General features: G+C 42.0%; 1 protein-coding gene across 1 annotated transcript in view; it reads left to right on the top strand.

Annotated features, from left to right (window-relative positions):
- Positions 1-23,767, top strand: part of RAB3B (RAB3B, member RAS oncogene family) — a gene marked incomplete at its 5' end in the record, with an annotated part of 54,100 nt that extends 30,333 nt beyond the window's left edge. The window contains 3 exons of the mRNA XM_082484414.1: positions 10,644-10,762; positions 19,808-19,932; positions 23,536-23,767. Coding sequence (XP_082340540.1) covers positions 10,644-10,762; positions 19,808-19,932; positions 23,536-23,723 — 432 coding nt within the window. The 3' untranslated portion in view covers positions 23,724-23,767. The remainder of the gene's footprint in view (positions 1-10,643; positions 10,763-19,807; positions 19,933-23,535) is intronic.
- Between the last annotated feature and the right edge of the window lie 310 nt (positions 23,768-24,077).

Raw genomic sequence — 24,077 nt, 5'->3', positions numbered from 1 at the left:
CCCTGACCGAGGTCCCACTGGCGTGAATGGCTGGGGACAGATGAACCTGGAGGCACACAGCAACATAGCTGCTCTCCATCAGAAGAGTAGGTAAGTGCACCATCAGGGCCACCAGCAGTCCCTGTGGCAGAGTCTCCTCTGCACCACGGATCTGCCCCCGATAAAAGTAATTCCGTTGCCTTAAGTAGAAGCTTGCTCGAATCCTGTAAAACGTGTGAACAATGCTGCTGTAGTGAACTATCTCTGTATCTACCATTTTTCCTGCGTGGATGATAATTCTTTTGTCCTTACCTCTTGTGTACATGTGCACATATTAGCCTAGCAGCAAGTTGGGCTTGAAATAGTCTGTTGCTTTTATGCCTCACATTGCTTAGAAAATCATTAGAAATATGATAGAGTTCACCACCAGTATTTTTCTTGTCAATATTCATTCTTTATTGGTTGACTTCAACTGTATAAGATTCACGCTGGTGTGAACATCCATTAGTGCTCATTTTCCAGCTGATTATACTCAAAAGCAATGTAAGGTGGACCCAGCAGCAGCTGTCCAACCTCAATTTAGGCCAGGATTTCTCACTGAAATCCTGATGATCTGAAGTGCTGACATGATATTCTCATTAGTATCAGAGTTGTGGACCTGCTGCAGAACATGCTGTGATTGACCCAGCTGTGGTCTGCTTGCTAAATCTGTTTGAAATATTCTGGCTTCTTGGGGTCTTTTTCAATGAGCTAGGTCTTCAAAGACTTTTTTTTTCTTTGGGTTTGTTTGGCTTTTTTTTTTTTTTTTTCCTTTAGGTAGGTCTTCATTTCCTCTGTTTGCTGGGTTCCTTGGCAAAACCATTTGTCCTTAAAAAAGGGACTAGAGGAATGGATTTTGGCTTGCTCCTAAAATGAGCTTAGGTGCAGTATCTTTAATTTAGAAGAAATGTAAAGTGATTCATGCCAAGAAGAGCTGCTAAAAGTCAGTTTTCTTAAACAGCTGATGAAGGAAGTAATTGGGACATCTCAAGCAGGTAATGGTGGTAGGGAAAACCTGCTTGTAGCCCCATTTGATCTCAGAGAAGGGAGAAGCAGCTCTTGATAGGTAGGGGCTGGCTGGGCAAGGATTGGAACTGAGTTATAAGTTTGTTTGAATGTCAGATATATTGGTCATGTGTCCTTCCTTTTTATGCCAACAACACGTTTCAGCTGGGAAATCTGTTGTGGTTTTCCTCCATCTTTCTAAAAAGGTAAATATGGAGATCTGCTTTTCATCAGTAAGACTTGAGGCACTTGGGCACTTAGTGTGTCCACTGGCCAAAGGCATGGCCCAGACAGAGCAGGGATGTGTCGTGGCGATGAAGTGATTAGTACACAGTAAAAATACCAAGCAGCAAAACATCTCACACGTATGTCAGGAAGCATTTGCTCATGACCCCCTTTCCAAATGGAAAGGAGGAGACGGCATCACCACAAAGGTGGGTGAACTTAAAATAGCACGCAAAAGGACCTCACACCAGGAGACCCATAGGCACTGTAACCACATGACAGCCCCGAGGGGACCGCACAGCTGCTTACTGAACTGCCTCAGGAGTGCAGTAGAGCCATCTGCAGCTGCTACACAATGAAATTTCTAGTTTAACATCTGGACTGTGTGGTTATAATAGAAAATATTACGGTAAATGGTAGCAGATTATTTTCTTTGTCTTGTGCTATTACTGAGCATCATCATGCGTGTACGGTTGTGGTTGACAAAGAACTTGAATTCTAAGCCTCTATTTTAAGATGCTTACGACTACTCCAAAATAGCTGTCCTTTAGCTGAAAGTCTTCCTTTCTATTCTCAGCAGAGATGTGGGTTTACTTGGAAAGTTTCAAATTCCATTTGATTGTTTTTTTACATTTTTGTGCATTTAAACAAAAACCCCTTCGTGCCACCAATGAAGAACTGTATCAGATTTATTTATTGCATTGCTTTTCAAAGTATGTGCACATTTCTATCAAATAAAAACTTTCGAGATAGAGGACTCTGTTATTGCGAATTCCAACATTTGGAAAATGTATTTCAAACTCCACTGAAGTGAGATATATACCTATTTCTGATCCTTTTTATTTACACTCTGATTTATAAGATTCAGCCTGTTCTTGGGTTTTGTTGTCTTTAAGCTTTCATTCTACCCTCTTGAGTGCTACAGCCTTAAGTGTCTTTATGTTTTTGTTTAATGCTCACCTGAATTCAGCAGTGGGGCTTTTTTCCTAATTTGGGAGAAAATAAATTGGAAACTGCCCGATCAAATCTTAATTTCCATTAAATGTTGAAAAGTTACACATTAGGGTTTTAAAGACCCTAAAAGACTATTTTTTTTTAATTAGGGTGTGGTTCTTAATATAAATTATGTTAGGTTATCTTCTTTTTGTCAATTTAAAGCACATGTTCTTGCCTTATGGTTGTAATTTGATCTGGTATTTTAATCTTAAAAATATCATAAACAACTTCCTAGAATTTCTGAGCACTTTGTCTTAGAATTGACCTGCCTGACATAACATCTCTAGGGGGTTCTTCTGAAGTGCAAGGCCTAGATTTAGCCCTAATCCACTCATAAATAAGCTGAAACCTTCCCTTGGTAAGAACAAGCCCTAGGAGTGATGCTCATAGCAGAGTAGTAAGTTTTTTTTACAATTCAGGGTGCTAACAGGTCTTCCAGGCACAAAGTCACTGAGCTTCACAAACCCCTTCAGACATAAATATTTGCTTCGTGAATGAGTTACCTGAAGGTCTTGCCAAGAGCTGTGCAGCCACAGCCGGGGCTGGGTACCACCACCGCGATGCTGCCGGGGGACCGGTGCCGGGGGAGGGCTGCTGCCCATCCTTGCGCAGAGCCCACCTCGCACAGACCCGAGCAGCCCCTCTCGCTGCCCGCCTCTCTTGCTGGTTACCATGACATTTGATCACCTAGAAATAGGCTCCAGGAAGTCTGGTCTTGTTCTGCTGCTCTCGGAGCTGGGATTTGCTTTGTTTGGCTCGCCTGCGTTTTAGGGAGAGGAAGGCCAGTAGCACTGTAATGCTAATTCCCTTCACCTGTCCTTGTTCCTTTCCAGATCAAAGAACCAGGCTACTGAATTTAGGCAGTTTTGTACCGCTGATCATTTAACTTCCTCCTCACAGATTTTGCATTTGTTCTTTTGGCAGCTGATTCATAATGTATTGAGATTTTCCTTTCTCCTGTACATCTTTACGGGTCAACAGACTGCTGTTACAACCCACACGGTCGTAGCTGGACTGTAGCACGTCTGTCAACTACACTGTAGGACCATTTAGGATGTCCACGCTTCCTCATTCACAGTAGTGTAGTGCTGCTTCTGAAGTACTCTGGCTGTGATTAATTTATCTGCTTCTCAAAAACCCTAGCTAATTAATAATGCTTATAGTGGCTAACATTGCTCAGACATCTGTGCATGGTACAGCTGTTCTTACAGTGCTTTAAAGGGTATATGTGTAGAACAACTAAAAAATCTCACAAAACTGGCAAAATATTCGTATATAAAAATGCATTTAGTGCCTAAAAAGCTGTTTATTCTAGGATGCCACTCTTAATATTTTCTTTTTTTTTTTTTTTTATCATAGCAGTGATGGTTTTATCACTTGCCTGCAGGGGATGGGCTTTCAAATGCATCATACCTCTGAACTTTGTTATCTTCTGTTTATTTGCAGCTAAAGAAGTGGAAGTTGGAAGTAGGTATGTGATGTGGATGCTACGCGTTTTATTGCTGGCATATCTTTATTTTTCTCTCAAAGTAACTGGATCAGGAAGAATCAAAAAATATCAGAATGATCTTCACATTAATTCTTAGTCATGATAAATAAGACTTTTCAATTTTGTAAGATTTAAAAAACGTGCACAATGAACTTAATCTTTGTGTGTACCTCTTCATGTAATTTCTCTTTTGCAGCCACTGTCTTTTAAGTACTCTAACAGAGAAACTCAATCTACAAAAAGATGAGAAGACCAAATAATGTTCATAAGCAAGCAGCCCTATTTCAGTCCTCCTTACTGTTTGACAGATCAGGAAGGGCAACTGCTGCTAATCTTCACTACAATCTCAAGGCACCTGGGGAAATGGAAATAATTTTTTTAACATCTTACTAGGTCATGAGCAAGAGTGCTAATCACAGTCCCTTGGCCTGATACCAGTTTGGAAATTGCATTGTCTGCTGAGGAAATGCACTCCATTGCATTTTCAGTGATTTACTTTTTGTCTTAAGTGGTGTGGAGTTGCTGAGCAAAGTTAAAAGAACTGGGGCTTCCCAACCGCCAGAAATGTAATGGTGGCTGAGGTCAACCTACACTAACTTTTCCTCCTTGTCCATCAGCTTAGTTTACAAAAGTACTTTAAAAAGAAAAGTAAGTGCAGTGCCTCACCTGAAGGGACACTCAGCCACTGAGTTATGGGGCACAATTTTTAAAGTGTGTGTGTTGGGGAAGACTGAGGCCTCTGATGACTGACCGGATACTGGTTAGCTCTTGTAGCCTGTGCATGTAAAGTCTCTTTTTGTAAAATTTCCATCTCCGTGGTGGGAGCACTTAGTGTGGAAATGTTAAAGAAAACATTGTGTTAGGAGCTTCTGTACAGCATAAGTGTAATAGGATGGGAAAAGTGAAGCTTCTGCAACTGGTGGTACTGAAATTATCCAAGGCTTCAGGTTTTACTACCTCCAAAGAGTTGAAGTGAAGATAGCCATAGTGGGTAAATATTTAAAAAACACTTTGCAAGGATAGAACCTCTTATCAAAAAAGACAGGGTGTTTTGTGTTGAGGTTGTGGGTTTTTTTTTTCCAACAGAAGTGGTTTGCTGCATATTGCTAATATTGCTCAAAAAAACTGGCTCTCAAGGTATCTACGTGTATGGAGTAGGTTCCAGTGACTCTTGGGCAATGGGAGCACTCAATAACAAGAGAGGAAAAAAACCATGCTTAATATGATCTGTTGAACTGGAGCATTTTAATCAGAGCTGAGCTCTGAAGGAACCAGGTGTTATTTTGCTCCTGGCAGCAATTGAAACTTCACAGGCTTTTCATGACATCACGTCTTCCCCATGTCTTAACCAGTGACTCATCTTGCTTGCCTGTTTGTTCCTATTTCTAGCTGCCAGCAGGAACAGTAAGCTCAATGTTAGCATTCTCTTATTAATGGCCCATACTAGTCTGCCCAAGGTCAGGTTTCGCTCACCCTTGTGGTTCTTGGTTGGGTCTTTCTCCCACTCCCTCTTTCTCAAGGTGACTTTTGTTTAGCTGATTCTTGGTAGCTTCTGCTCAAAAGTTCACTTTTGCAAAAGAAATATGTGTGTGTGAGTGGACACACTCCAGGAGCTCCAATTGCAGGGCAGAGCCCTTCTGTGCTGAGCACTGGGCAAACGCAGCTAAGGAGGTCTCAACCCCAGCAAGAGAGCAGTCTGAAATGCACATCCTGACTTGAGGGTGGTGGAACTGGAACGTACCAGCCACCTCGCGGCAGACATCAATAATATCCTGACCAAAACAACCAGAATTGCTGGAGGTCATGAGTAATTTAACTCTGCAACAGTCCAGAAAAACAAAGCAATGCTGTTTTGTTCCCCCCCCCCCCCCCCCCAGCTCTGAGCAGCTAGCTAGGTCCAGCGAGGAAGGCAGAACAGGGCAGCAGCAGAGAAGGCTGCAGTTAACAGTTTGAGAGATCTGCCTGGAGGCGCGAAGACAGAGGGGAGGGAACCGAGGTTATGGATGGCAGAATGGCACTCTCACTGCTCCCGACAGACACCAGCACAGCTCTGTGCAAGCAGAAATGTTTCCTCATCCATGCAGAAGGGAAAGTAACGGGGTCAAGTACTACTGAGCCCCAGATTGGCCTGAAGCAGGACAAACAGCCCTCTGCCTTCTGGATGTGCCTTTATTTCCTGTTTATTCAGGTTATCTGTCTTGTAGAGAACGGGAGCTGAGGTGGCCAGTCTTCCTGAGAACTGAGCTGTGTTTGCGGGAGTCAGGTGTTTCCCAACACTTTGTTGTCTAACAACTTGCTGCCCCTATAACCATAGGACTGTGAAGTCAGTTATCCCACCTCCAAGGCTGACCAACCTCCAAACGAGGTGCGAAACAATGGGTTGCTGAACAGCAGGGAAGAAGAGGTCTCTCTATCACCACAGCTGATGAACCCCCAAAATTGTTGTTGGTGCTGGTTACTGGGGTTGATGTAGCCTCTGTTCTGACTTTGAGCAGCCTAAGCAAGGATGGTGCTACATACGTGCATCTTGTAATTGTTGCTAACCGTTTGGACAAGAGGTGACTCTTATTCTTACATATTATTCTTTAAAAAAAAAATCAAACCATAATCCTTTAAAAAAAATGAAAGGCTTATTTCTTTAGAGGTTATTTGTCACATACACTGACAGAACAGTCATGATGCTGAGGGGATTAAATCCGGTACAGATGAGAAGTTTCAGTGACATTTTATTTGGAACAAAGAACTTGTGGCTGGAAATCTTCACTAGAAGAACAATGGTTCAGAATCAGAGGTTCTTATTTTTCAGACCTGCAGCAAAGAGCATCTGTCGTGATTTAAAAACTCAAATAAGTTTCCTGTGGAAGTACCTTGCTGTTTCTGCTGAGACAGCCAAGAAAGAAAATTTAAGAAAAGCTGGTTGTGCTCCTGTCATGAACGTTTAGGTGATGGCTCTTGTGAGTGGAGGGCATCTGCACATAATGCAAATGCATTTAGGTCTTTTTCTCCTCTGATAAACACTGAATTTTGATTGCTCATTAATGCAAAACCTTCAAATTTTTGTTTCAAGCTACTAACTAATGGTCTTGTGGGGTTTTTTTGATTGTTTGTATCAAGGACGGGTGCATATGTAAGCTACAAAAGAATAGAGTTGTTTGCACATTAGCATAAATATACATCACAGAGACCCTTCGGTGCTTCGTTACAATGAAGCTTCCTGATTCCTCATCAGGGACAGCAGACAGACTTCTGAATGCTGAAGGCTCAGGCTGTTCTTCCCAGGCATTTGCTGGACTGTTAATTAGAGCTGCACCGCATTTCTGCTGATCCCTGCCTGTGCCTCATCTACTCGTCTTCTAATGAGGTTGTGGTCTACCTGGAAATCTTGCAAACAACTTGGGAGGGAAGCAATCTGCGTCAGTTATTTCCCCCTTCATTAGATAAACGTCTTGCCCATAAAAAAACCTGAAATGCCCAATTACCTAAGGTTTGTGGTGTTTTAAACTGATGTAAGGGCAGCTACTGTAAATGCTGAAGAAACCGAGCTCACATTTTGCAGTTTGTTTTGTTTTATTTATGTTATTGGGGGGGAGGGTGGTGTTCACTGAAGCTAGCATAAAACAGTGTGAGTCAAGAAAACTAAGCCAGTTTATAGCTGTCTAAGAAGCTAACATAACCTGAGGAAAAAAATTCACTTCAGGGTGATGTTACAGAGATTCAGATGGATTTGGAGAAATGCAACTAAAAACCTTTAAGGGGAGATGACATGCTCTGTACCTGTACAGTAAAACAGAGCGAGGAATCCATCAGTGACACATAGAGATGAATCACATCTCTGCATTATACCACATTGCTACTAGGGCACGGTTATGAATAAACTTTACATTCCACGAAATATAGGATGCCTTCCCCTCCCCCCACCCTGCTTTTGATAACCCGAGAAGGCAGGCACCTAAGTATACACTAATGAATATGCAAATTGCCTTCCTAATGAGGTAAGTGCATTGCCAACCAGAGAACAGGTTATGACTAAGCAAATGCATGTAGCACTTTGGGGTTCTGTACCTCCTGCAGCCACGTTCCTGTCTCTCGCGAAGGTATGAATCGGGGCCTACCCCCCACACAGGGGGGTCGCAGGCAGATTGCTGAAATTAACAAACCAGAAGTACTAAATTTCAGTGCTTTGGGCAATAGCACAGTTTGCCTTTAACACAGATGAACGCTGTGGGCTGGGTCCAGTTCCTCATTGAGCCGAGGTACTGAGATGGTACCAGGGCAGGTTTTGGAAGCCGCCCTGAGTCCCCTGGGGCTGCTTCCCAGGACAGCCTGGACATACATCCTCAGAGCTAACTCCTTGCTCTGAGCCATTGTCAAATTTAATTCCTTTCCAAATTACTCTGTGTGTAGCTAGACACAGTCTTGCAGTTGCTTACTGCCTGGTCATGGCCTCATGCCCTAAATCAAAATGAGTGCTGGTTAAACGCAGAGCAGAAGATAGAAGATGAGATTTGGGAGACAGAAGAACCTGGGAATGCAGGTGTAAAACAATAACACTGTGAGCATGAGAACTGAAGAAGTCCGACTTCCTATGGATTTGTTTCTTTTTGTTGGTTGCAGGATTTGAGAAGTTATGGATTTAGGTCTTTCTCCTAATGAGGCGTGAAGAAAGCCTCTCCCCTGTGGGTCCTTTGGTGTTAGAAAAAGATAAGCATTGCACTTAAGCTTTTTTCCCCAGCTAAGGTATGTTTCAGGTCTCTCTTCTTCACATCACCAACTATTTTCATGACATTTGTAGGAATGTACCTTTGAGAGTGTTTGCCCTCAGCCAAATTTGATCAAAAGTCAGTAGAGTTATAATGAGCGTATACATGTGGAGACTGATGATTTAATAAGCCTCATGTCCTTAGGAAATCAGACTAAAATAAAGCAACTATCGTGTCTGAAGAAACAGAACGATGCTATTTCTGCTGAGACCTTTCCCACTTGAAGTACAGTCAGGATCTAGCTGGCACGGCTGGTTTAGCAGATCAGCAGCTAAGCGAGGATGCGGTGTCGGTGAATATGAGTGTGCTCTGTGACGGATTTATCAATGGCAGGAGAAGAAACAGTCACTCCACCTGTGAGGTGTAGTCCATCTCATTCCGGTACTTCTTGTAAGGAGGAAAGGAGGACTCTTTTCTTAGTGTGCAATGCCTTGCTGTGATCAGCCAATGGACTACCCTCCCTTGAAATAAAAGCACAGGTTTCAGGGAAAAATACCTTCTTTTTCCAGAAGTGTGGTGGAGAAACCGAAGGATTCCTGCTGCATAATCTCTCCACTGGGAAATTTGTGGTGTGTTACAGCTGTGGGTAGTCTCACGGTAGTGCAATAGGCAGAGCCTTTTAAACACGCTGCAGGGAGTTTATTTAAAAGCGCTTTCCTCCTACTGAGAGCTTCTGTGATGTTCTGGTGCAGAACAACAGGTGATCATTGATGTTTTCCCCTTCCATAGACTGGCTAGCATGTGTTCTGGAGGGGCCCACACTGTTTCTTGCATGCAGCAAAAATAAAGCTGCGTGTATGGGAATGATGGACAGGAGGATTTTAAAGCTGAGTAGTTTCCCACCCACTGCACCTTGTGTGCTTTCTGGGGTTGTGCTGCGTCTGATCAGAAGCTGGCTCTATAATCCTGCAAGAGTGCTCTCCATGGCTTTATTTTACTCTTCCAACTAACTGGTAAGCGATTTATCACACTAGAGTGAAACGTCCTTTAGGGTCTTTTTCTCTAGAGAAGAGAAACTTTAACCGAGTTTTAAACCAGTGGCAATAAGTGCTTTCTTAAGTGTAGGTTTTGGAGGACTAAAGAACCAATTACTTCAGAACTGCCGACCCATAAGAGTAAGTAGCAGTTAACTTCTTATGCTGAACATGCGCTTTGAAGGTAGGGCCTTTTGCCTCCCTGCAGCTGTTTCACAGAGTTGCCATTTGCCAAAAGATGGATGGAATGTGCTTGTTCAAATTATAGGTACCTCCTGAATGCGAGATACCTAAGCACATGACTTCTCTCCCTGGTTCAGAGGCAGGTCCAGGGGGAACGAATTGGCTGCAGGACTGATCATCTGATGTAGAAATATTCCTCAGCTGAAGAGCAGGCACCCAAAATATGCTGAATAAATGTTGTTGGCATCCAACAGATGGTAGTTGATGTGTTTTCCAGCTGTCACAAGTCTTGAAATTCTTCTGTTGTTGTTGTATGTGCCAGAGTTTCACCTTTGTGTTGCCAGGCTGAACATAGAAATGACAATGGCAGGTAAAAGTGTTCTTCAGCACTCTAGAAAGAGAATTAAGCTGAACCAACAGGAGAGGATTAGTATGTCTTGAATTAGTAGGTGCACCTCAGGCATTGTAATTGGGACATTTCACATTAAATTCACTTTGTAGAATAATTTTCATTGCATCAAGTCTTTAATTGTTGTCTCTAACCTCAGGTGAGAACCGCATCACCCGCAGCATCTATCTCAAGGACATTTTCCTGACCGTGACATTAAATTGCAACATGTAAATGTCTTTTGCCTGGTACAGTCCTGGACTGTTTTCCGTTGCCTTTGCTTTGAAGTATCAGCTTTCAGTGAACTCTGCTAAGATTTTATTATTGCATTGAGGCTGAGGCAGAGAAGAGCAATTAAAGGGTTGACATCTTTGGTTATTTTTTTTAATAGTACATGTATCAAAATGCATTTAACAAATCATAGTTGATGTAAAAGCCCTATTAGTGCTAAGATGTAAGTACAGTTCATTTCAGTGGGAGCAAATGAGAATTCTAAAATATATAATAACAAAAAATGGTTGCCTTATTTTAGATATAGGACCTAACTACAACTCCTGTTTCTGAGAACTGAAGTCTTAAAGTGTAAATATTCCTTTCTGTTCCAGGATACAGCCGGACAAGAAAGATACAGGACCATCACTACTGCATACTACCGAGGAGCCATGGGCTTCATCCTCATGTATGACATCACCAGTGAAGACTCTTTCAATGCAGTGCAGGACTGGTATGAAATAAGTTGTTGTTGTGTTTGTTTGTTTTTTGGCCTATTCTCTACTCACAATTATTTATTGAAAACATTTGACATCCCACCCTCTGCAGTGCTTTGCATCACTGTATGCTTCCCTCTTCATCTAAACTCTGTGATAAATAGTTTCTTAGAAAAAGTTCTATGGCTTCACTTTAATGAAAGTTATAATTCACATATAGTAGCATACTATAGCAGTTGTTGCTTTTAAAAGTCATAATTTATTGTAAAGAAATTAATCTTTTAATGCATTATTTGGGCTTCTGAGGTTTCTGGCTATGCTGCTAAAACAATCCAGTTTAACATTGGTTGTTTGAGTCAAATCTCATTTAAAATCTAATAAGGCTAAATCTTTCCCAACTGCCTTAAATATTGATATTTGTTTTTGGAACCTACAAGTGCAGACACATGGAACAGTATTCACCTTGCCTAACCTGAGATAATTAAAACATGAACTTTAGCTGTTTAAAACTTGTGAAGTTTAAATTAGTTGTAGTTGTAGTACGAGGAGGAAGAGCAAGGTTTAGGACAGACATCAAGCATGCCCCGTGGAAAGCGACCTGTCTGTACCACTGGCTACAGAAGGCACCTGAACAATTCTGTAAAGCAGAGCTCAGTGTGGAATGATGAGATGGGGGAGACACAGTTATCTATTAAATGGGAAGGGTGGGGACTTAGCCTTAAAACTAGCTATGAAAAAGATTCTCAGATATTATAAGCTCCTCTGGCTCCACTGAATTCAGTGCAACTGCAAAAACATCAGAAAACAATTTCTGGACTTTCTGATGACAAAAAGCCAGGAAATGTTTTTGGCTTACAGTGAAAAAAGAAAGTACCAGGTCAGTCACTTTAGAAACTCCATGGCAGCATCAAAGATGCACTGGTATCCAGGGTCATCTCCCCCAACGTTTTGGTGTGCACTTTCCCTTTCCCTACCTGGAGGCCCCCCTTGTAGCTCATGCCACCTGTCTTCTTCCTCAGGAAGAAATGTCCCATCTCACCCCATACTGTGATTTGATTTTGGAAGCGGAGCTGTGGCCCAGACCACCTTCCTGCTCTCCTGCCTTCCAGACAAGTACATGTACAGAGCAGGAAGAGTAGAGGTCTTCCCAGAAGATCCAGAGCACATGTCATTGCTGTGGCCATGGGCAGTGCCTGCAGCCCACTTGGTGGGAGCTGACAGGGGGTGTTTTCTCAGCAGGGACCCAGCACCGTGCCTGGGGTGAAAACATCTGAGCTGCTGCTGCTGTGAGGTAGTGGCCACAGGCACAGCACAGATAAGCAGAAGGCTGGACCCTGTTGCTGGAGCTCACGTTCCACCAAGGCATCCTCTCAAAGGGGCACCTGACTTTGTGTAGGAAATACAGGGCATGAGGAGGCAGGGAAAGGGCTGTGTTTATCCTCAGAAATAGTACCCCTGTGGCTCCCCTCAGATGTCTTGTGATCATTTCTGCTTGTTACTCTGTTGCTGTGTACTGCAGATGGATATGGTCAGCATGCAAAGAAAGGCAATGCAGTGGTTAATGTAATCTCTCGAGTCCAATAGGTTGATTTGCAATGATTTCGGTGACCTCCTGGGAGCACGTGACAGTAGCATGTAGGTGACTTAAAATTTTCTTACCTAACAGATCAGAAGAGCCTCCTTCTCCTGGAACATATGCTGGTTATGGCACTGGCTTTTAGCACCCAGCTCAGTATGTTTTTTTGTGACCACGTAGTCTGTATTCCCTAATCTAGGTTGTAACTCAAAAACCACAACAACATGGTCTGTTGTTTTTAGTAATTTGGCCTTCCTCCAAGGCTGCCCATTATTTGTTCTTGTTGTCCACTGAAGTGGTTGGTCATGATCATCGCATCTAAAGATGTAGTCTCCGCTTTCACCCCACCTCCAGTATCATGACACCGTGCTGCAGAAGGTGAACTGCAACACCTTCCTGAGCTGTCCATCAGCAGCTAATGGTAGAGGAATAAATTTTTTTCCTTGCTAGAAACACAAACCCAAAGGCTTTGCCAAAACCAGGGTCCTCTATGTGGCATACCCTCCACCAAGCTCAGGTGAAGCTGTTTCTCCAAGTGTCTGCACATATTTTTCCATGAGAGTGCAGGCATATGAGCTAGGGAAATATCTTCCACTAAACTATAAATATTTTCACCTTGGTTCCTTGATGAAACAAGGTATATACGACCACTTCATCTGTCTGTTTGTTTGTTGGTTCCTGTCCTGGTTTGAGTGACACAGGACTAATGTCTCTTCTAATACTTGGGAAGACTGCACTTTTAGAAGACTCCTGTGTCTGAATTTGTGAAAATATTTACTTTACAGCCAGCTATGTAGTGTGGGTTTCAAGGTCTCAGTGTTTTCGAGCTTGCCAGGTGCAGGGATGAGGAGGTGTGAGACCCGGGCACTTGACCCAAGCTGGCCAACAGGGTTATTTCATACCATCAACGTGACATTCACTATAAATTAGAAAGTTTGCTGCAAAGTTCTCCCTCTCCCTTGATGGCTGCCATCCTGAGAACTTCGTGCCCTGGTGCTGGAGCCCTGAGGCCTTCCCTTCCTCCTGAAGCTGTAGCACTCGCAGTGTCCCACATTTGCTGTCCGCTGCTGGAAGTGCACAGCTTCCTACTGATATAATCGGCTGAGTATAATCTTTGCATATTCTGTATTGGTGTCGGGATCGGTATTGGTTCTTTAGTGCTGTTAATGGCAATTATCTAATCTTATTCTATTAATTCTGTTTATACTTCAGCTCCCGGGTTTCCTTGTTTTTCCTAATTCCCTTTCCCAGATGGGGAGGGGTCATCGGGTGATAGATGATTGTCTAAATGACAACAAATTGTTATGGGTCTCTCAAACCATAACAGTTCCTTTCTAATAAGTTTTACTTATCAGTCTTAACTTAGCCAAAAAATACCAAATCTCAATATCTGAGCTGCTACCATTTTAAAGTTTTGTCCAGGTGAAGTTTAACCTGAAGCTTTGTATTGGAAGTGGTCTAACCTCTCTTCCATGAAAGGCAATGGTGCACAAGTAAGAATTAGGAAAGGTCAGCTTTGTACATTTGGTTTCATGTCTTCCTCTGCCATTGGGGCTGCATGAATATCTTTGCTAAGAGCACCTTGTCAGCTAAAGGACAGAGGTGAACCATCAGTATTTTTACTCTGTATGTCAGGAATCCTTGCAACCAATTTTAAGATTCTGAGCCCAAATGAAGTAGTGGGGCTGATAAGTTCGGCCTGTGGTAGCCCATTTCCTTCCTTTCTGAAGCTTATCCACAGGAGAGGAGATGAGGACTGTCGTAGAGCCAGCATCGCTGTGCCAGCAGAGTCCTCTAGTGGCGATGCAGCTAAGAGGTACTTTTTTCCCAGTCTGCAAAATTGCTTTCTAAACTTCCGAAGGGACAAGAAATGGAAACAAAAACTTTTGTCTGGTGCTGGTGTTGCTGTATCAGCCTCTGCCATTTGCTAGCACAGCAAGTAGGTAGGATTTTGGTTTGGGTTGGGTTTTTTGGGTTTGTTTTTGTTTTTGGTTTTTTTTTTTTTCACCATGCTGGGTGATACAGTTACGCTTCAAAAAAACTTTACAGTGGATTTGGTCTTCAGTCGGGAACTGTGCTCTCCCTGGAACATAAAGGTGTCTACTACTTGAGCTCCTTTAGCTCAGAGCCTTTATCTGCATGAACCTAGTCCCTTCTTCAGGTCAAGTGTGAGACAGCAACAACATGCCTAGTGATAAAAACAGAGCCTTAGCAGTCCTGCAGTGCTTCTGTTCAGTGCTGGTGAGAGGATGGAGTGGCAGCAATTGGGAAGCCACACAGGCTGCAAAGTCAGTAGCATGCCCCTGATGGTCAGCCCTGCCTTGTCTGGTCCATCACGTGTGGATAGGAGAGCCTTCCTGCTCTGCCTGCTGTACCCAAGAGGGAGGACCTCCATAAGAGCACTAGACACAGAATGTTTGGGACATGAGATGATCTGATGGGAGGACAAGTGCCCGAACCACCTCTTCTCCACTAACGAAGCTGTTACCCTCAATGTTGCTCTTAGATTCCCAGGAAACGGCAAAGTTGCAAGCTGCTTTTCACCTTGCAAGGAAGATGTGTGGCCCGATACGCGAGTTGCCTCTTGGCTTGCCATGCTAGTTCTAAGACCGTACTTCAACCTTCACTGAAATTAAATGGGGCATCCACCTAGAATATATGCAAAAGCTAGCAGCTACGCTCATCCCAGGTCTTCTTGCATCCTGCAAGTTTCAGGAAATTAAAGCAATTAATCCTATACATCCCTTCTCTCTTTTAAGTGTCCTGCTAGCCTAGCTGGCTAGTGATGCGTTTTTCAGTGTCCAGCTACACCAAATAAAGAATACTGATAAGTTGAATATTTTGTCATAAGTGCAGCATAATGCAGCAGATAGGCTGACCTTTTAGACATTGAGAATAAATCAGCAGTACTCAGTTAATGTGAAGGAAGGCCAGCAAGGAAGCTGTTAACCTTCCCAGTTATTTCTAAAATAGCGTGTGTGGATGGAAACTGTGTTTCTCTGGCATAAAAAGAGTAGGCCACCTGCTATGCGATCATGGAACTGGGTTCATAAAGCAAATACAATCAAGCTTAGGAGGATATCTCAAGAAAATCATCAGCAAATAAAATATGAAGTGATGCCCCTTCCACTAACTTTTGGCTGCTGTCCATCACACTCCATTCTCATTGGCTGATAAGAATTTCCCACCTGAACATAATTCCTTGGTCCTAAAATTGTACCCATTCACAAAAGCTTGGGATAGTTGTGTACAGTAGTCCTCTTTGTGTTTTACAGTAGGACGTTCTCCAGTCCTAAAGCCCATTACTTCTTACTGGTGCCCTAACTACTGCTGTTTAGTGATTCAGGTTTTTTACGATGCTGTGTAAGCAGGCTGTCAACATGAGTCTTGGCCCATCTCACTGCTTTCTCTTGTACCATCTCTTCCTGCAGAATTCCCTACAGAGAACAAGGCAAAAGCATGAACAAACAGCTGAACCAGAGACCTAGCACTCCAAGTAAGCTCTCGCCCATGACAAACTCTTACCTTCTGTTGAGCTCATAGGGATGTGCACATAGATCTCAAAATTCATCTTCGTAATTACACTGAAATTTCAGGAAGGCAGCCTTGTGCAAAGTCGGCTGTCCACGAGAGAGAAGTCTTTTCCCTTCTAGACCTCTCCAGCACCTTAGAGCTTATATCCTCCCTCTAGCTGGCAAATTGCCGTAGCAGGTTGTGCTCACTAGCTGCCTTATTCTCCAAGCCTTTTCACGAAGCTCCAACATCACCTCTAAAACTGCCTCCCATATACGTGTGGTGCACTTTACCTCTCATCTCTGGCTCATTGGCATGTGACTGTTTTAACGGCCTCCTGACCTGGCCTCACCTGCCCACAGGGGAAATGAAAAGATCTCTTCCAGTCTGCTATATGATTTCTTCCTTGGGTGATCTTTTTACCGCACGCTTCTTATGGGTGGATGTCCTAAAGAGGATTCTGGTTTGCTTTGTGTCGCTCCAGAAATACTTCACCTAAACCAAGTAAAGGCACTCTTTCTTCTGAATGAGGAGGATCATGGCTGCTTATCAGATATTTAGGCAAGCTCTCAGGGTAGTGTATGAACGTGAAGAACGTCTGTCTTTCATTCACATGAATCACCCCAATTAATGATAATTAATGCAGCTGAGAAAGAATACAATACACATTTTAAATGCATTTGGGAATATCTAGGACATAACCTGTTCTCTTGCGCCCTCACTGGGAAAGGTACAACAGATTGTACGAGAAGCCTTAAAAGATTAAGCCTGGGTGATTTCCTTACTGCAGTGTGGCAAGAGTACAGTCAAAAAAGCATAAATGGGCAAAAGCAAAGATGGGTTTTACCTGATATTTGAAAATAACTAATTATTTTGTTTGAATAATAAGACGTCTTTCCTGTAGGGTAAATGAAAGGGTTAAATGAGCTTTCATGGCTTTCAGCTCATTTTCTACATTTTTTTAGTAGGCTCCTTTGACAGTTATTATTTGACATTGGCTTGATAGTTTTGTGTGTAGATAAATCTGTGGTTTTATACCTCATTTGAAACTACCGAAACTAGAACATACTCAGAATTTGATACTGTAGAGTAAATAGAAAATATTATGGAAACTCTGCTTTGGACAATCTAGACAATTTCACAGAAGGAAAGAAAAAGTTGGTTAAATTTAACTTAGATTTAAGCGACAGCTGGGTTCAAAAATCATCAGCTTTATTTATCTTTAAGGCTGATCTCCCAATTAGGCTGTTGATATATCCATGTAACTGTGAACCTGAGGCTATTTTTCTTCTAAGTGTGAATCACAGAAACCATGCTTTATTGTTAATTTGGGGAATTCAGCACAAATAAGGCACAGCATTGTTATTGTGTCACAGAAATATATTTTTCGCAGTGTGTGTATTAGACTGCCCTGATACTTGTTGAAACATCTCAATTGCACAGGCCTTTTTATTTATTTATTTACCTTTCCAAAAGCTTCTGGAAAATTGCTGCCTTTATTTTTGTATGAGGGATGGGGTTTCTTGTAGGTGTTCTTTATAACTTTGTTTGTTTGCTTGTTTTTTATTCCTAGTAAGTGTAAATGTCAGTGTTCTGTGAGAGAGGTTTTTCACTAGCTTGTGCAAAACAAGGAGAAGGATGAGTTTCTGTGGGAGATCCTTCATGCTTTTGTCTTTTTCATTTTCTAAGTAATTCTGTTTAAATAGCTAAGATTTGGCAGTGTCCCCCCATACAACCCCCCAGGGGCTGAAATGAATCCAGAGAGAGGACTGGGAGTCAGAAGAGAAGCCTGGTTATAGGTCTTCTAAATTTAATCTGGAGAGACTTTATTTCTCTCTATTGCTTATGGAGGGATACTGGGGAGATGTCATCTTCCTAGGCTTTTGGTTGATTTCTGAGGTTACCCCCTTCTCTGATGAGCCTTGAGAATTATAGAATCATTGAATGGTTTAGATTGAATGGGACCTTGAAGATCATTGAGTTCCAACCCCCCTGCCATAGGCAGGGACACCTCCCACCAGACCAGGTTGCTCAAAGCCCCATCCAGCCTGGCCTTAAAACACTTCCAGGGATGGAGCTTCCGTAGCTTCTCTGGGCAACCTGTTCCAGTGCCTTACCACCCTCTGAGTGAAAAAGTTCTTCCTAATATGAATATTAGGTTTATCCTAATAAGAAACCCCAGCGTACTGCGTAAACTCATCACAGACTCACATTAGCTCTCATACGGCTTGCCTACATAGAAGCACTCAAAAGGGTGAAAGTGGAGGAGCCAAAATTGGGATTACAGTGAGTGCTTTTCCAGGAGGACACTAATAAGAGTAAGAAGTTTCACTGCACAAAGTCCCTGGGGCTTTTTGCGTGTTGCAGTATGGGTCTGGGCTTGTGCAGTGGGCGTGGGTGAGGTTTATGTTTTCCAGTGCCATCCAAACAGGCTGCTGCTTCGAGGCGAGCTGCACAGGGAAATGACCCCCTTTTTCATAGATACCTGTAGAGTAACATGACTGGCTGCTTTCCATGGAAAAGGCAAGTAAGCAACTCAAGCTAATTAAAAATTATCATTAGTAGATCAGAGCTGGGGGCTCCTGCTAATTCAAAAGAGAAGGAATTGAGTGCTTTACTGTTAAGGGAGCTGAAGGAAACTAAACAGAAGTGAAAATCTGAGGGGACTCCTGGCTCTCCTGGGAGAAATGGCGGGTTTGCCTAAAACTGTAGTGGTGGTGGTAAGGGACAAAGAGTGGGAAGGTGAGTTAGGGACTGGAGGAGGGAAGGAGTGTATTTCTTCTGGCAGAGCAGCCTAATTACCTTTGGGAAGGAGGGAGTCTTAAAAGATAGAGCTGACTTGGTGAAGATAAAATAGGTTGGGCCAGTCTGAAAAAAATGGATGAGAATGAATGCTACCAAGCTAATACTGTTCTGCTATTGGCTTTGTGACACCTCACCGAGGATGGTGGGAAAGGACTGGACCCTAAGGATAAACAGAAAAAAAAAATCTTCTTTTTTTGTCATAGGAAAAACTATAAAGAGGCCAAATGTAGGGTCAGACTCCTGGGATCCTCAGCTAGCTGCACTCCAGTTTCAGCACATGAGCCATAGAGAGCTTTAGAGGCTTTAAGTTCATCCCAGTGCTCCTACTTAAGCTCCCATGCGCTTGGTCCCTCTGTCATTGAAGTTGGCATTTGTCTGATACCTGCCGTCTGTCATGGCATCTGCTGTTTCCTGCCATAAGTATCACTTAATCCTGCTGGGTTCAAGTATTAACTCACAGAGCCTTACCTTGACCCCATATCTTCCTGATTTGGTAAATTTCTGTTTCTTTAGCATATGTTTCTACGTTTCTATGCAATTTTCAGTCTCCATGAACCAGTTTTCCTGTTCAAGCAAAGACGACTTGATGCTTCCATCTGTTTTGACTCTCAAACCACAATTTCTTATGGTGTGACTAAAACTGTGCAGCAAATGGGCAGCAGCAAATGAGCATTTTTTTTTTGTCTGCTCCAAATTGTTGTTGTTAGATGTTTTATAGGAAGTTGTAAATGTAGCATGAAGTATGTATCTACTGTATGGCTTTCTCTATAGGGACAATACCCTTAACAGGTGTAATTGATTGTTTTTCCTCTTGATAGATTGCAGCTGAAGGAGGATAAGCTTTAGAAGACTGCTTTTTTGTCCCTAGACTTCAAAAATTATTCAATTTGGCTTTTTGTCTCAATCTCAGGATCTTTAAAACACTTGCAAAGTCTTAACAAGAAACTTTATTGTCACACAAAGTGAAGGAGTAGTAAAATAGAATGGTGCTATAAATTACGCAGTCTGCATTCTTGCTTTATGTGTAAGCTTGGTCGTTTGTCTTTTAACCTACATACCGTCTTGAGATGTTGATTTTGTCATTAATGGTACTTGTTTTCATACTTAATATATGATTGTATTTTGGCACAGCTGGTGGAATGTAACGATCTTTTTTGACTTGCTGTAGGGCCACACAAATCAAGACCTACTCCTGGGACAATGCGCAAGTGATCCTGGTCGGAAACAAATGTGACATGGAGGATGAAAGAATTATTCCTGTGGAGAAGGGGAAACATCTGGCGGATCAGCTAGGTACATGTTAAAGCTTTTCTTTCTACTCTTTTTCCTCTGCTTCTTTATACTGAGCTCCTTTTAATTTGTAAAATAAAAAGTCCTTCCAGTAGTAATACTTTAATAATGGTATCACAACTAAGCAGTGTAATATATTCTAGGACCATGTTTTACTTGCTTAGTGCTGAATACTGCCTTTTGGTACTGTTGCTGTATCTGGAAAGTTAATATCTAAGGATGTACAGGAGATAAAGTTTGTTTGGAGAGAACAGCTTTTATTAGCTCCACAGAATGAAAAGAGAAAAATTTTTCATAAACATAGTTCTGTCTCCAGGTCTCCAAGTACCATATAGTCATTTTCAGAATGCAAACATTGATTTTTGTAGAAGAATTTTTTTTTTCAACTAAACAATGAAAAAAGAAGTTTATACAACTGAACTGTAGAGTTGAGTAAAATATATTTTAAAAATGTACCAGACTTCTCTGTCCAGATAAGGAAATGATATTATGTTATTGATGTGGGATAGACAAAGCAAAACAATTCCATTGAGAGGAAGCTGGCATTGCAAGGAAAACTTTAGAAGGAACAGCAAAATATGATCATCCTAATTTCTCATTTATTTATCATTTTTCTTTATATATTATAGCATATATGATCTTTTTCATATGGAGTCAGGACTTCTGTGTTAAGATTTAGCTATAAACAATTCATAGTGGCAAGTAAATCCTGTTAAAATTAAATTCAGTTAACAGTGGAGACCTTTACAGTGGGCATACTGTAAATATTTCTTTAGCTTGTAAGAGTAGAGATTCTTACCAGACCCAAAGGAATCACCATCACCCCCAATTTATAAAATTTGATGTTGTCTTCAATTCTTAAGCAGTAATTGGAGGGTGCATAATACACTGTTAAACTGGGGGTACTGGAGTTCCAATACACATTGCATACGTTGTTGTAGTTTAAAGTGTGACCTTGATCAAATTGCAAATTATGGTTAAATCTCAGATAATGAGTATTTATTAGTTAGGGGGTTTGTTATTGTTATTTTTGTTTGGCTTTTTTAATGAAGGGAAGGTATAGAAACTCGGCTCATAGGTGAGTATAAAGTATGGCTTTGTGATAGGGACGTGTGTGACATAAACCAAAAGATGGTCACTGTTCCAAAGAGTTAAGAGCAATCAGTTTATTTTTTTATGTTTCACATGAATAATGTAAAAAAAAAAAAACACCACCAACAAAACACGTCTGCAAAGGCCAGCAAGTTTAGAGCCTTCAAGTGTAAATTCAACGTATGCTAAACACAAAGTGGTCCCATTCATGACTGGATCCTTGAGGCACTGCTATCATAAACAAATAATGGGCAAATATCAAACGAAACCCTCTAATTTCCCATTGTAATAATAATTCTTTACATGTAGGACTAGCAAAGCAAACAAAGACGTGGTTACTTTGCAAAAACAGTTATAGGCTTTTTTTTACACTTCAGAATTTAATTTGCTTTTGAAACTATGAATGTGAATAAACTTGGCTTTCAGACTCTCAAAACCATTGTGAATGCATGTGTGCCCACATATTTTGCAAGAGTAATTACACTGTTAGTAATTGAAAATTTGTCCAGAAGAATGTAACGGCAAATAGAGGGTTTTACTGGAACTCCCACTCCTGTTTGGACTTCTAATGTTTTTTTCTCCCCCAAAATTCATGTGTTTGTTTAAAGACAGACTTGGCATCTAGAATCTGAATCCTTTACGTATGGGACACTTCAAAACACACATGCGCACACAGTTACCATAGCAACTGACTCCATCAGTAGGAAACTGTTCTGCTGAAGAATCCCCAGTTCTGCTCCCGACCTGTCCTCACACTTGTCCAGCTCACCCTGGAGAAACATACTCCAGTGCAGAGCAAAACAAAAGCTAACCGTGCTTTTGGAAAGCGCTGTCCCAGTCCTCCTCTTCTGTGGCCTCCCAAAATACTAAATTTTTTTTTTAAAAGGGCTGGAAAATGTATCTTGTTTTATCAGTCAGTTTTTCCTTATATTAACTGTGCTAACGTGTACAGCATTATCTGAAATGACTTTGTGTTAGGTGGGAGGAATCTTTTTAATTGACTTTTTTAATAGCTTAAACTGCTAGCTTTCATCATAATGATTCACATAAAGGTTGTTCTTTAGTGTGTTTATCTAAGTTTGTATAGTGACATTAACATCGAAATCATTTCCTATTCAGATGAAGAAATTGTTATGGGCCTGAACGTGAGCTAAACTAAAATAGCTTCAGCCACAGCAGAAGCTAAACCAATGTTGGACTGACAATATCTAAGTTCAGTTCTCTGATTTCTTGTGTGTTTTATATACACACTTTTAATCATCATCAAAGGCAGCAAGTGGGGCAGACAGAACACTCATCTGATGCAGGACAGCCGTTCTTATTTAGTAACAAGGCGAACATCTCCACCATCACTTCCCCTGTTGTCCCATGATTTTTAAAAAGTCTTAGAATGGGGTAGGTACCTCCTTATCTCACACGTCAAGGTGGCTCAGTCTACCAGCAGTGGCAGACTAATCAGTTAAGATGACTTGTCTTTCCCTTTGTTTGTGGCAGACTCAAAGAAAAGCAATGCCATACAGAATGCCCCCAAAACAAAGCCCAACAGAATGCAGCAAAATAAATCCTCTGTGGTGCTTGAGCTCTCGCTGTTGGCTATATAATAACCTGGTAGAACAGAAGCAACAGCCATTGTAAGGGATGGTTGGCCTTTGAGGCCCCTGGGGTTAGGAAGAGAAAGGAATGCTTCACAGTTCAGCGCCTTTCTGCTGGCTGGGGCAGGGTTCAGGCTCGTCTGTGAGAAGGCTGGTTCCTTCTCGCACGGGGTGTCAACGGGAGGAGGCAGCAGGAATAGCTGTCTGTGCCATCCCCACCTTGGCGCGACTCCAGCCTCGCTGTGGTTTCTTTAATGAGAAAGGGTCAGTGTTGGAGCATCCGTACTGATCGCTGCAGCTAGGAGCTGGCGCCTGGACGCTGAAATTACTCTCTGGGAGGCACACAACGTTATTTGTAATGCAGCAATGCTGAACGGCACTTGTCAGGACAGGCGCTCTGTCACTGATGTGTACTGTGCGAGTATTAATCACCCTGAAGAGCTTTCCGTCTAAACAGACAAAGAATGGGAAAAAAAACAAGACCAAAGTCATGGAGTGTTTTGCTCACAAGCACAGAAGTTGGTCAGCAGGAGTACAACCACGATCTTGCTTCTTTGCTCTTGCCAGGCTGCAGGAGTGGTCCGCAGAGTGAGCCGGCAGCCCAGGAGGGACCTGGTGGCACGTCAGCAGCAGCTGCAGCCCAGGGCATCTTCACTGATGTAACTCCCTTGTCCTGGGTTTATTCAGATCTGTATCATCTGCAGATGTGTTTACCAGGATCCATTTGTCCCTTTGACTCTTCTTGATGAATTTTAGAAGTATTTCTGCTCTGTATTCTGAGATTGTGGGAATCAACTGAGCTTAAGAATTGTCTAATGTCTTGTTTTCTCAAGGTGAATTCTGAAAAAATGGTTAGTATTTTAAAAACCATCTCCATTATCATCAGTATCTATTGATTTTTTTTTCTACTTTTTCCTCACAGGTTTTGACTATTTTGAAGCTAGTGCCAAAGAAAACATCAACGTAAGGCAGGTGTTTGAGCGTCTCGTGGATATAATCTGTGAAAAGATGTCGGAGAGTATAGAATCAGACCCTTCCAGGGGCGCTTCTGGAAGGAGCATGCGACTCACAGACAACCCACCCCCTTCGCAGCAGAACTGCTCGTGCTAGTGACCTTTCTCGCTGAGAAATGTCCTTCTCCTTTCCTGACTAAATTTTATCTTTTCATTTGTGGTGGTGCATTATCATGTAGTCCAAAGGCAGAAGTCTCTGTTGTAGGAAATGGATATTTTTGTTTAATGTGCTGGAGTGTTAATATTATATATTTCCTCATCCAATAATTTAAAAAACAGAAATCTGAATAATTATTGTAAGTGCAACTAGTGTTAATGTGAGTTACCCTGAAGAAAAATAATTGTATAGTGTTGCAAATGTTATTTCCACAGAGAATGTTGCATTTTTAATTATAAATTTCTCTACTGCAGAAAGAGGTTTTTTGTCAAGAACAGCAGGCAACATAAAAAC

The sequence above is a fragment of the Vanellus vanellus genome, assembly GCF_965231255.1.
Source record: "Vanellus vanellus genome assembly, chromosome: 5".
NCBI classification, from domain to species: domain Eukaryota; kingdom Metazoa; phylum Chordata; class Aves; order Charadriiformes; family Charadriidae; genus Vanellus; species Vanellus vanellus.
Note: the sequence above shows the minus strand (reverse complement) of the source record. Positions and strands in the feature narration are given on the sequence as shown.